At 34.2% G+C, this 12783-nt stretch overlaps 1 protein-coding gene across 16 annotated transcripts in view; it reads right to left on the reverse strand.

Moving 5' to 3' along the window:
- The window catches only part of LOC121872966 (kinesin-like protein unc-104), a 193531-nt gene that overhangs the window by 103468 nt on the left and 77280 nt on the right, over positions 1-12783 (reverse strand). For 9 of the 16 annotated variants that reach the window (XR_006090185.1, XM_042376121.1, XM_042376127.1 and 6 more), the window contains exons 8-13: positions 10866-11000; positions 10690-10698; positions 10324-10487; positions 9636-9775; positions 9049-9108; positions 86-211 (exon numbers count right to left, since the gene is read on the reverse strand). Coding sequence is in view for 15 of the 16 variants with exons in the window: in XM_042376121.1 (XP_042232055.1) it covers positions 86-211; positions 9049-9108; positions 9636-9775; positions 10324-10487; positions 10690-10698; positions 10866-11000 (634 nt within the window). In the remaining variant the exon portion in view is untranslated. The remainder of the gene's footprint in view (positions 1-85; positions 212-9048; positions 9109-9635; positions 9776-10323; positions 10488-10689; positions 10699-10865; positions 11001-12783) is intronic. The other 7 variants (XM_042376133.1, XM_042376132.1, XM_042376126.1 and 4 more) reach the window with 4 other exon arrangements.

The following is a 12783-nucleotide window of genomic DNA, read 5'->3' on the forward strand; positions in this document are numbered from 1 at the left end:
CTGCCCTTAATACCAACAACATTACCTCTATACAATTTTGCCACTCTGTCCTGTGATAAGCTTTGCACATGTCTCAAATCATTACCTGCAATAAGTTTCTCATTGGCATGGAGTTGATCCGCAGCCACTTCAGCAACAGTGGATACAGGCGAGGTAATCTGTGGGGTCTCCTTGTCATTGTTGCTGTTCATCACTTTGGTGATCTCTTGACCTGGAAAAGCATAATCATGAAAATAATTTATGATAAAATATGAGTAAACACAAATAGTTTTCCTGTGTTCAACTAAAAAAATAATACCATACTATTGTAACCTATTATTAAATAACTATTATAGCAACTATTACACTTAAATGAAGGGTGTAATAGCCAGGAACATACACTGCACACCTTCTGTCCTATGGGTTACTGGTTCAATCCCTGGGCAACTCCAGTCCTCTCAGCTGTAAATGGGTATAGGTACCTAGCTTTACCATTGTGGAAATAAGGGCAGTTATGCTGCTATCTTGTGCACTGAAGGTTCAGTATGCAGTATCCACACTGTCCCTATATGGCTGTAAGACCTACAGGTCCCACTTTCACTTTTTCACACTCAAATGCATTACTGTATCATATCTCTCTTTTTTTTCTTGCTATTTGCTTACAGATTCTTTAATTCTAAAACTTTTATATTATTGGAAAATTCCATGCTTACCTCAATAAAAAAAGCATTTTAATTGTATCCCTTGAATTCTAGAGGAAAGTCAGCTTTGTGGTAAACTAACTTATGCCATAGGATGGAGAGCTTTTATGCTTACTATGGGTCACTGCATGAGAGAGTGTAGAACATACTAACGTTAGTAATGACGTTAGTGATTGCGCTGTATACTGACAAAATTTTCGCTGGTAATTCCCTTTAAAATGGCTGGCATGCTTAAAAGTGAGTTTTGTGGTGCTGAGAAGAAAAAGAGACACCCATTTTAGATTTCCTATATATTATCTTCGCATTTTCGAATTATGACCAATTCGACTTACGACCTGGATTTGGGTCCCTAACCCGTCGTAAGTCGAGGAGCAGCTGTAATGTTCTTGAAAGGAATTGTTAGTGTACCTCATGTAACCCAAGTGTGGCTGTAGTACTCCAAAGCAAATAGACTGAATGATGAATATGTGGGATGTAAACAATGAATAATGGTTAAGTGTACCCCTAACGATGAGCAATGAATAATGGGGAGACAAATAACAGGGACCAGCTGTATTCTGTTCTCTAGTTACATACCTCCTAAGACATAAGTTATTTGATTATTTTATTTGCCTAATACCAGATGATTTTATTCAGCACAGAGAGACCCCTTGTTCACAAGGAGTTAATGAAAAGGGCTGAATGCAGGGTCAAAAGATCAATGTGATTTTTTATCTAAAAAGTTTTGTATGTTTGCATAATGCAGAAACTAATTGTTTAAGGTAGATCATGTAAAATTTAAGGAATTGTAATATGCAAGAGGATAAAATCGATGTAAAAAAGTCTTATGATGCATATAAATTAAAACCCCAAATAGCTATAAGGCTACAATATCACCCCAGAACAATATACTTTACTACACTTTACAATAACTATACCTAAAATGTATGTTTTATATACTGAACCACACTATACAATATCTATGAGTATACCTATGTATACTGTATGCTTAACATACCACACTATACAGTAAGTATACCTGTATGTTTTATATGCCACACGATATAACAACTATGTGTATAATGCCGAAGCATATCAGTTAATACAATGAATTTTTTTAAGACAAATAATTCTCGAATGGTCCCACATAGAGAGCAGCATCACTCCAAAACAGTACAGTACAGTATAGTGCATGATGATAGGGCATTTGTGCTTCAAATTTGAAGCTAATGAATTAATGTTTTCAAATGCTTTCCAAAATGATCAGTTACCTAAACAGTCACCAAGTTCAACACCATTTAAAAATACCTAAGGAAGCTATGCGACACCACAGAAGCAGTATTCCAAAATCTAATGTAGATTGGTTAAAGTGATGTTATCATAAAGAAAGGGTATAACCTAAAAAAAAATAACAAAATAACAAAATAATAAATAGAAAAAAAGCTACCTTCAAAGAACATCATCAACTCATAAACATAATCCAAACTACATAATGTCAAGGTACCTTATGTACTTTTCAAATCTGAAGCAAACTGCTATACTTGGAGAAAAATAAAAGTATGAACAATTAAATCTCAAAATGTTTCATAGGAGCACCATCATTCCAAAACAAAATAAAAAAATATGAGCAATTCTTTCTCAAAATATTTAATAGGAGCACCACCATTCTAGAACAAAAAAAAAGTTATAGCATGTAAATGCAATCAGTGTGTGCTGTAAAGTAACATGTGGGTTCAATAGCATTTATCTACCATTTAAGTTCTTTAAACATGTACAGTATACAGTTAACGAAAAATGAGATTTAAGGGTGTGGGAATATACACTTTGAGATAAGGAATATCTCCATATTTCTCAGAAGAGGTTAAAAGTTCAATTTGCAAGAATTCAATATACTACTGTACTGTACACAAGGTTTCATGAGGTCATTGCATTCTCAAAAGAAAACATAAAGTGGTAACATCAATCCAATCAAAAACAATACAGTATACTGACGATAATGCCATGTCATTTTTTTTAAATTTGAAGCATGCTGAACTTGTAAAGGAACAGCTAAGATTTTTCTTTACAACCATCTATGAGGCTGCAACATCAACCACAACAATGTGATATACAGTATGTGTATTTTAGAGCTAAAACCATTCAGCTGGAGTATTACTTACAAGAAAATATATGATTCTTAAATGTTCACCAATATCACTCTAAAATACTATACGTACACATCATATGATGCAATGTTCAGTACATATTTCAAATGAAAAAAAAATTAAATATTAAAATGTGTGTTCATAAATGGGCACAGAGAAAATCTGGTTGTTAGACAATCAAAATTTTGTTTTGATAAATAATATAGTCCAGAACTCATCAGAGGAAAGAAACAGAGTACTGTACTGTACAATTGATCAAGCTTGGTTCTGTGGCATGAAAGTAAAATTATATCAATTGTTTGATGACTGGATGACATAACTAAAAATGGATGCAGGGCCTTTTGGAGATTTCTTTCATAGATGCAGTACTGTACTGTAATTCAAACTAGCGTCCCATAAAACATGAAAATAAATACCGTACATAATTAATTACTGTACAGTATATTAAAAAAAATAATACCACTGACCATTTTCTTTAAGTAGATTTTAAGTTCTCAACTTTTTAAAGAACAACTTTTCAGGAATGTAACCTTCTGTTACTCAAGGATGCCTATATACTGTGATAGAAATGTCCATTAATAATAGTCAATCCCACTGTTGTATATAATTATTATATGCTTTGGGTGTCAATAATTCTAAATACGTATCTTTAACATTTAGTCCAACACTCTTTTCTGACTCAAAAAATTATCGACTTACCTTCAAATACCAAATAGGTCTGTATATAGTTATACCTACTTACCTCAATTTGACTACTTTCATCACCTGGATACTGTAATACACTTTATTCCTTCACCTGGACCCACAATACTCATAGGTAATTGTAGGTCATGCATCTCAAACATGATATGTTAACTACACCTAAATTACTGTATGACATTTGCACAAACAATATCTAACCCCATCCTACCCATTAATTAACCTTCCACAAATAACAAGAAAGAAAGAATCTATTTCTCTTAGCCTAATTCCTACGTAAGTCAATATACTGATTTCATATTCAAAATTTTATAATTTTCCATTTTAATCCTTAACCATGTTTCATAATTCATTAGTGTTATTAACTATAATTAACAGATTAAATTATATGCCAAGCTTCAATAGGGATTACACTGTACTGTAAATTTGTTTCTTTTTATTTACCCATTGGATCTTGTAACCTTTATCAAAATACTGTATAGAGAATCATAGCAAAATTCCTAAAGGTAAGATGCTGCTTACTTCCTTATGGTTTAAGCAATATAACTTTGAAGCTTTCCCTTTTCTAATCATACACTACAGTTCATCATTAATGTAAACTGTAATTACTCATGATTTATTTCATAAATGTTCAAGCATAAAGAATTACCCAGTACTAATTATTGATTCTTACACTGCAATAAAGTCTGGAACAACTCAAGTTAGTGTGATTCCCTTTAAATGAAAAATTCATACCTCTAAACTTCTATTATATCTTGTTCAACAAAGCTAATTTATATAAGAAGACTCATCATCTATGGAACAAGAAGAGATCAGGAGGAAAACATTAAGTTAAAGAAGACATAGTTTGATGGTTAAGAGGAATTAAGCATGATGCATCACATGATCTCGGCTAGCATTACAGTACAGTGGTCCCTCGGTCAACGAATGGTTCGATTAACGAATTACCTGCGATAAGGATCTTCAATTCGGTTAACGAACAAAACTTCAATTAACAAAATCCTTACGAACAACACGTTTTGTTGTGAGCAACAGCTGATCAGCTGATGGGCTAGTCTGCGAATTCAGCAATCTGTTCTATGTTTACATTCGTTTCCAGTGGAGTAAATATGAAGAAAGTTGTGCTCTTTAATATTTTTGCATTTTTTTATCAAAATTATTAGTCATTTTAAAATTTAGTTAACATATTGATAATACATGTATATGCAGTACAGGGAACTAGTTTTTTGTGTGCCCATCAGTTGCTTGACTTAGCCACCAGGCGTCTGTTTGGCTTTGTTGACAATGGAGTGAACATCGATTTTGTTGGTGTCTTGAATATTTTTGCATTTTTACATTGAAATTAATGGTCATTTTGAAATTTAGTTAACATATTGATAATATATAACGCAGTGCAGTGTTGATTTAAATAAAATAATCTTGAATTACAACTAGTGAACTTAAAATTTTATTGGTGAAATGACTGCATCAAGCATGGGTCCCCTGAAAGGTGATTTCTCCTCCATCCCCACTTACTTCTCTTCTCCCTTCTCCTCCACCCCCACTTCTAATTCCCATCATCATCATCAACCAGGAACCTTCTACATACACACCTCAAAGTAAGTGTACTTTACTGCATTTTTTTGCTACTTTGTCTGTACTTTTCTGTGAGCTGGAACAAATTACCCAATATCCCATTGAAATAATGGATTCGGTTAACGAAATTTTCGGTTAACGAACAACTCTGTGGAACGAATTGTGTTCGTTAACCTAGGGACCACTGTATTAGGGTACTTATCATAACTTTCAAAGTAAAAAAAATTTCAAGAACAAAAATGTGCACATTTTCACAATCATATCACGCGGTACAGAGTACATAAATTTTTAAGTACTTCTTATTCTTTACATATACTTTAAGATAATAACCAATGTTTGGTCTTTAGCAAATGTTGTTTTTGCATATATTTTATAACAAAATTATTTTTTATAAAACATTGATGAGACAATATTAAAAGAAACATCTTATTTCAAATATGATAAAACTCTAATTAAATTAAAAGAGAAAGATATTACTCCCAGTTAATGTCACTGTGAAAATCCTGTATAAAACAACAAATTCAGTACTGTACCTGTACTTACAAGCAAACCTGTGGGGTCCAAAAATGAACAACTAACTGATGTAATATTCATTTTAGTATAACTAAATTAAAATTCAGTATTGCGGATAACAAAAACACAGAAAATATAAAATTTCAATTTCAACAACGGTTAATACTCTCAAGCATTCACTATTATATCACTCTCATTCACACTAACTACTTTACAATGACAATGAATGAACTGAACCACCAAGCAATGCAGCCGAAAGCATAAAAAAGGCAAGTCACATCAACTGAAGAAGCTTACAGATCAGAAACCTGATGTTTACCACCACAGTTTACACAAGTTAAGGATTCTGGGACTAATATAAAGATTACAAGGTCAGCAGCACATAACTCAGGAAGCAAAGTGACAAAACTGTGATGCCAGAGTTTGAAATGCAAGTAATGAGGCATAAAAATACATCTATAGTTCATGGGTTAATCAGCTCTGGAACATTAGCTTCCCCTAAAAAAATAAACAAATACATAAATAGTATAAAACTTTGCCGAATCAAGAAGTTTTTATCCCTAAATAGGGTTAAAAGTCATATAATTAACAAATGCTTTCACTGAGAAGTTAATATAGTTAAACTCTTTCCAGTAAAGAACATTCACAGCAATTGAGGAACATTGCCAAGGCCTGTAAAGAAGAGTACAATGCCTGTGCAATATCTAAAAATAATCTGAGAGCACAACATCCCCCAACTATAACTCTGTTTCTGAGGTTAAAGCTTGAAGAATGTCCAAAGTTACTTCCCACTCACAATCCAAAACATTTAGCATTGCAGCTACAGTCTGAAAGTAAGCCAAGATACTGGTATCAAACATATGGTACTAACTGAGAAGAAATCTAATCCAAAGACTGCAGTTAGAGAAACATAATAAAATGTTAATTGAGATGGCTAGATCAAACTTACTGACCAACAGTGTTCTAAAAATAAACCTGCACAAGGTTACCAAAACCTTGCATAAGAGACTGCAACTTGAATATGCAAAAGAGACACTGGTAGTAAAAGAAGAAATAGCACAAATAAAAAAATCTGCTTTGATCCCACATTAACCTGATTCAAAACAAAAACTAATTACATTAAAAAAAAGTAAACTAAACCCTTATCATAAACCTTTACAGGGAACTTTTGTATTTTCATTACTATACAGGTGAACTAGTCACCTCTAATAAACACTATAAACACTAGTCTGGTATGAATGTATCAGTAATGACCTACTTGATATACAAAAAAAGAGATACTATTTTACAAACTGTCATACTCTCCACTAACTGGTGCAAAGAAAAATATGATTATATCATCAATCAATAGAACCATAGTCCCATACTGACATATATTAACGACACAAATTTAAAAGAAAAAAATTAAAACATCAACCATTGGTTGTGTCCTTCAATCAAAGCATACAAAAAAAAAATATTTGCCATGTAGAAATGGGTCTTGAGGCCACAATTAAAAAAAAATATGATCCTTAAACCCCCCAAGGCAATGTTGTGGGTCGTTCGACCTGTGCCCAGGTGGGTTAATCCCCGTAAAAAAATAAAATAATTAATAAGAAAATAAATAATCATACAAGAAACTTCCCACTAGCATTAACACAAACACACATTCCTACATCAAAACTCTGCAGAAAGTGATCCTGTACCACAACCTCATAAACAATGAATATAAGACTAAGCCTGCACACAAAAACCAAGAGATCACGGTTTGAAAATCCGATCCAATAACATACTTCTGAGACCATTAACTAAATATGATGGCAAAATATAGCACCAACAAAACAGTCCAACACAGCATCTAGCAACCAAAACATTATAGTATTTCCATCACCGGCCAAGATAAGAAAACACTTATCGTTTGTGACCATACATTAATTTGAAATGGGGATTGCTTGGAGAGGTTAGGTTTTTCATTGTTGAGGAATTTTATTATCATAACAAGCATGATTTGTGGGCATGTGTCATAAATGTATGAACAAGATTTAGTTTGCATGCCACTTACAGAACTTGATATGCAGTCCACTTAGAGAGCATTAACGAACAAATCTAAAACATCAGCTACATTAGCCTTGAGTCGTGACCCACTTGGGATTCTAAAAACTGTTGGGAATAAGGTTACAGTAATAGTACCTTCTTAAATTAGTTATCAATCAGACACTGCCTCTTTAAAGGCGATTCATATTTGAGAACACTGTACAGGTATATACCATCAGATCAGTGGATACCCATTAAGGCAGTGTAACTTGCTTGCTATATAACCTCAACACAGTTGAAATAATTGCTTAAAATGAGCAGTTCTAACAAAACAATGGTCAGAAGTCCGTACTCAAAATGCCATCAAAGGTGAATGAATTGAAATTAGTACAGTACTGAAACCCATTTTTATTTAAAAGTAAATAATGAACAGCAAACAAACAATACCTTCAAACTATTTTTGAGAAGTAATTTTTTTTACTAGCATTGTAAAATAATGAACATACGGTTACTCAACAGCGAATACAATATCCACAGACTTAAATTATTACCGGTGAAGATAAAAATGGCTACAGTAACTATGAATAAAGAGTGTAAATAGGGAACACAGCTTTGCTACAGTACCAGAAATAAAAGCACACTGCTGACAGAATTAGCTTAGCACCCAGATTCATAAATTTCTTCAGCATAACAGAATTTTGAGCAAATAAGATGTTAACTATGCCCTGTAAAAAACAATTGAAGTTGAAATAGATTATAAGATTACTGCATAAAGCATGTGATGTGTATAGCATAAGACAGTACAATGACACCCACAAGTGAGTGACAGACTTAGGCGGCCAAGCCGTGCAGTGAGCTGGTTTATTATCAGCTGAGCACCTGCTCTCAGTCATCTCAGTATATTAACTGAAGGTGTTCAAGAAACAAATGGTCAGCTGAAGAAGGCTTTCTGGTACACCTTAAGCCATAAAGTCAGGTTTATGTGACAAGAGAGAGAGAGTCTACATAAAAGCTGGCTATGGCTACAAAATGCCCCGCCCCATCAGGAACACCAATTGTCAAATAATTTTTTTTCAGAATAGAATTTCAAAATTTGCACTGTACATGGGTATAAACACCATTTGAATGGCAATGCATGCATTGATCTTATAGCCACACAGTGCACTTTAACTGCTAATAAAGGCACAGTGCACATCAGCTTCTAACTATTCAAATTGCTTGTCTTCATGAAATGATCATGGTGGGAGAGTGCATAACACCTGACTCTGACCAAATAGTGCACCTTGGGCAAAACAGTCAATGAGCAATGCAAGGGCACCCTATGGAAAAGGGGCAGACCAAAGAAAAAATATACAGCAAAATGGCTTGAGCAAGGGGTAACCAGCCATACAGGGCTGAGAGGCGTGGGCACAATATGGGGTGTGGTGAATGGGCAGGTTACTTACATGACCCCAGGTCAGCAGGACGGTTGTCATTGTGGCAGATGACCTTGCCATCCAGGCCTGCTGTAGGTGACGTTAGGGAGAAAATTGCACCCACATTAGCTCAGCCTTCAATCATCAATGCTGATAACAGCCACTAGTGTCATATTTGACTGACCAAGAATTGGATGTTCATTTGCAGAGATGGCAGCAATAATGGTGCTTGTGAATCACTCATGACAGCTGACCCGGTTTGTGCACTGGCTATAGCGGAGCTTGATTTTTTATCATTATATAAACTAGCAAAGTAACTAGGCATGGTTGGGAAATTATCGTAATTACGTATTACATAGTAAGTCCCCTAAAATACGCAGTGATATGGTGTGCTTCCTATGTAATAAGGGTTGGTTCTTCAATTCCTTCTGTACACTAAAAGCATTTAAAAGAGGAAGATTCTCGTATTGTGGCAAGAGCAAATCATACTGTGTTCTTGGGCATCAACCTTGTGAAGTCGATCCAGAGGACTCTGTTAAAAACCTGTATCATCTACTTGCAAAATTTTGATTACAATCAATTGCCAATAAAATTTAAAGACAAATTTAACAGTTTACCTTCCTGAACTTCAATGCCCTCTTGCTTCAGCAGTTCACGTAGACGCTGGATCTCCTCCTTCAGCTCACGGATTAATTTGGCATTAGCATCTTCATTAACTACGGCATTGCAACGAATTTGTTTTGCTCTATCTGCATACCTAAGAAATTAAGAAACAGTATGAATCTAATATATATCTGAATACAGTACTGTACTGTGTGTAATTAAGGAAAATATTTAACTCCACTTCAGCAGTGAGATTTATCAAGAAAATATGCTCCCTTTATTAAATGTGAACAATTAGAATGATAAGAAATCACTCAAGAACCATAATGAAACCAATGTTTCAAAATCAAAGTGGACATAATTCAAAACTATTAAATTCAATAAGCCACAAATTTGAATTTGTAAACACTTACAAGCAAACAAACTTTCATATTTCTACCATTGGTATTTTAATCTTTCAAGACTTTTTTGCTATAAAGCAGGGTGATTGGAATCAGGAGCAAAGGCAAACAATTATTTTCCATTTAATCATTATCACCCATTTAAAAAAAATTGCAAGTATTACAGTATTTTAATAATTATGAAAGAGATTCACACAAAAAAGACCATAGACCCATTAAACCTCATGACAACATGATTGCTATATCCCCCCCTCTTCAAGTCACTGAGATTAAACAAATTAACAAACTCCTCAACACAAACCTAAGAGTTGAAAGTGTCTCATCATAATTAATATCTGCTGGTGATATGGCTGCTATCATGGCTGTTTTGCTATTTCCACCTAGATTTTCTCGTAATAGCCAGGTCAGCACTGAGTCACGATAAGGGATGAATTCTGTTTTCCTCCTTTTGTTTGGTTTAGAAGCCTGAAAACACCAAAAGAATAAGTATGGTGGCTACTAAATAGAAGAAAAATAGCTTCGTGATTCAGAAACCTACAATGACTTACTATTTTTTTAAGTAAGTGGGACTTCGATGCCATATGGTTCCCAGTTAAAATTAATATCATGAGAGCTATGTAGCCATGGTCAGAGAAATAAAAAAGATCCTATAACTAGGGACACGTACCTTATTTGCCTATTATGGCAGAACAGATTTGAAAAAAAGAGGCAAAAATCAGAAGTGTAAATCATCTTGATCTTCAAAAAGAAAGTGGAAGGCTGAGTTATGTTTCAATATAAATCTAATATTTTTACACTTAATCAACTAGCTACTATATCAATTGAGACATAATGGACACTTACTACTTCAGCAAGACCAGAGATGACCTTGCCCAGTGTTGTTAAGGATTTGTTGATATTGGCACCTTCTTTCAGACGAGTGCCCTTTGCTCCTGTGGAGTCTGCTCGCTCAGAACCAGCTAAATCGACTAAAGATATCTGCAAAAGAAAACATGCTAAAAGACCATACTCAAACAGCTAATACTTTACACATATTCAATATATCACAATCACAACTTACAAACACAAGAAAGTCATGGCACTGAAGTCTATGAGAAGCAATGTGAAATTTCCTCAAAAGGCACCAAACAGATGTTTAATTACCAAAAAAAAGATACCATTAAATGGTTGAATTATATTTGAGTAAAAATTGAAGCTATCAGTGTGTAATGTGCTTGTTACCTAAAAACATAAAAGGGGGATTGATCTTTAAACCTGTATGCATTGTAGCTTCAACTTTATAATAATCTCATATTATTAACAACTCAAATTGTTTAAGTTGTTATTATTTCTTATCCCCCCCCCCAACAATTTCCCAAACCCCTCATCCATTTTTTCTAAATACCTGAACCTCCCATATTAAGAGGAGGTGAATAACAAGCAAGGCTATAACAAGTTTACATATACAGTACCAGTACTGTAAACTGTATATATACAGTATACAGACTATATAAATATTTACAATCAAGAATAATACAGAGGAATTTCAATGACATATATAAAAGATTTTTCAAAGCTCATACCGATTTCACAAAAAGCATTTTTAAGGAATACACACTGACTGCATTCATTAAATTTTATTTATTTAACCAACCTAAAACAACATGTATAAGTTTGTTTCCTTAAACTACATTGTAGCAATAAAAATGGTGATTTCTTCAAAATGCAGTTGCAAAGAGCAAAAAATATCTCAATATAATATGCTGTACATTAACAGAAAATATTGAACATGTTATGGAAATGAGAACTGATGCATGTTTATCATGTATGATTACATATACGTACAGTAAATCTAAACTATAAATAAGGGGTTCTCAAAATGTACCTGAAATCAGGGATACCATCTATTCGTGGCAATGAAATATCCCAATACAGTACAGGTTGAATCTCTCTTGTCCAACATTAAGATAAAAATCAGGGGTCTCAAGACAGACCCCTGATGGGACCTCTACTTTCACCTCAATTTCTTCACCATTTACTTACTATCACAAGGGTTTTTGAGCCTTCATATAATGCCATAATCACTCGAACAAGCCACTCGAATCCTTGCTTTCTCATTGCCCACTTTACTACTTCACATGGTATCCTGTCAAATGCCTTCTCTAAGTCTATGTATACAAAGTATAATTTTCTCTCCTTCCCTAGATATTTACCTTGTAAACACCTGGTCATAAATATTGCTTCGATAGTCACCCTGGCTGGCACAAATCCAAATTGCATTTTGTTTACAGTATGTCTACTCTCTCCTTTATCAATTTCTCAATCACTCTTTAAACAATTTTCATAACCTGATCTAGCAGGTTTAGACCCCTGTAGTTCCCACATTCAAGTGTAGGCATTCACAATCATACTCTTCCTCCAGTCATCTGGAACAGTACATTCCACCATGACTGCATTAGTCAATTGGGTCACCACTGACACCCCTACATCGCCTGATGTTTTCAGTATTTCTGCAACTATCCCTGAGATTCCAGCTGCTTTCTAATCGTATTTTGTCCATTATTTTCTTCACCCATTCTCTTTCAATCCTTGGGCATAGTCCCTGTACTGGTTCTAATACCCATAGGCTGCCCGTCCCATTTACCCGTACACACCTCATTCAGTAGTTGATCATAGTATTAAGCATTTTTCTCAAGGTATCCCTGATTTCCTCATTTCACCAACCCCGTTTGATGCACTACTCACCAACAATATTTTCGTTTCTACCCACTACTTGCCTGGC

The sequence above is a fragment of the Homarus americanus genome, unplaced genomic scaffold (genome assembly GCF_018991925.1).
Source record: "Homarus americanus isolate GMGI-L3 unplaced genomic scaffold, GMGI_Hamer_2.0 scaffold11022, whole genome shotgun sequence".
Taxonomy (NCBI): domain Eukaryota; kingdom Metazoa; phylum Arthropoda; class Malacostraca; order Decapoda; family Nephropidae; genus Homarus; species Homarus americanus.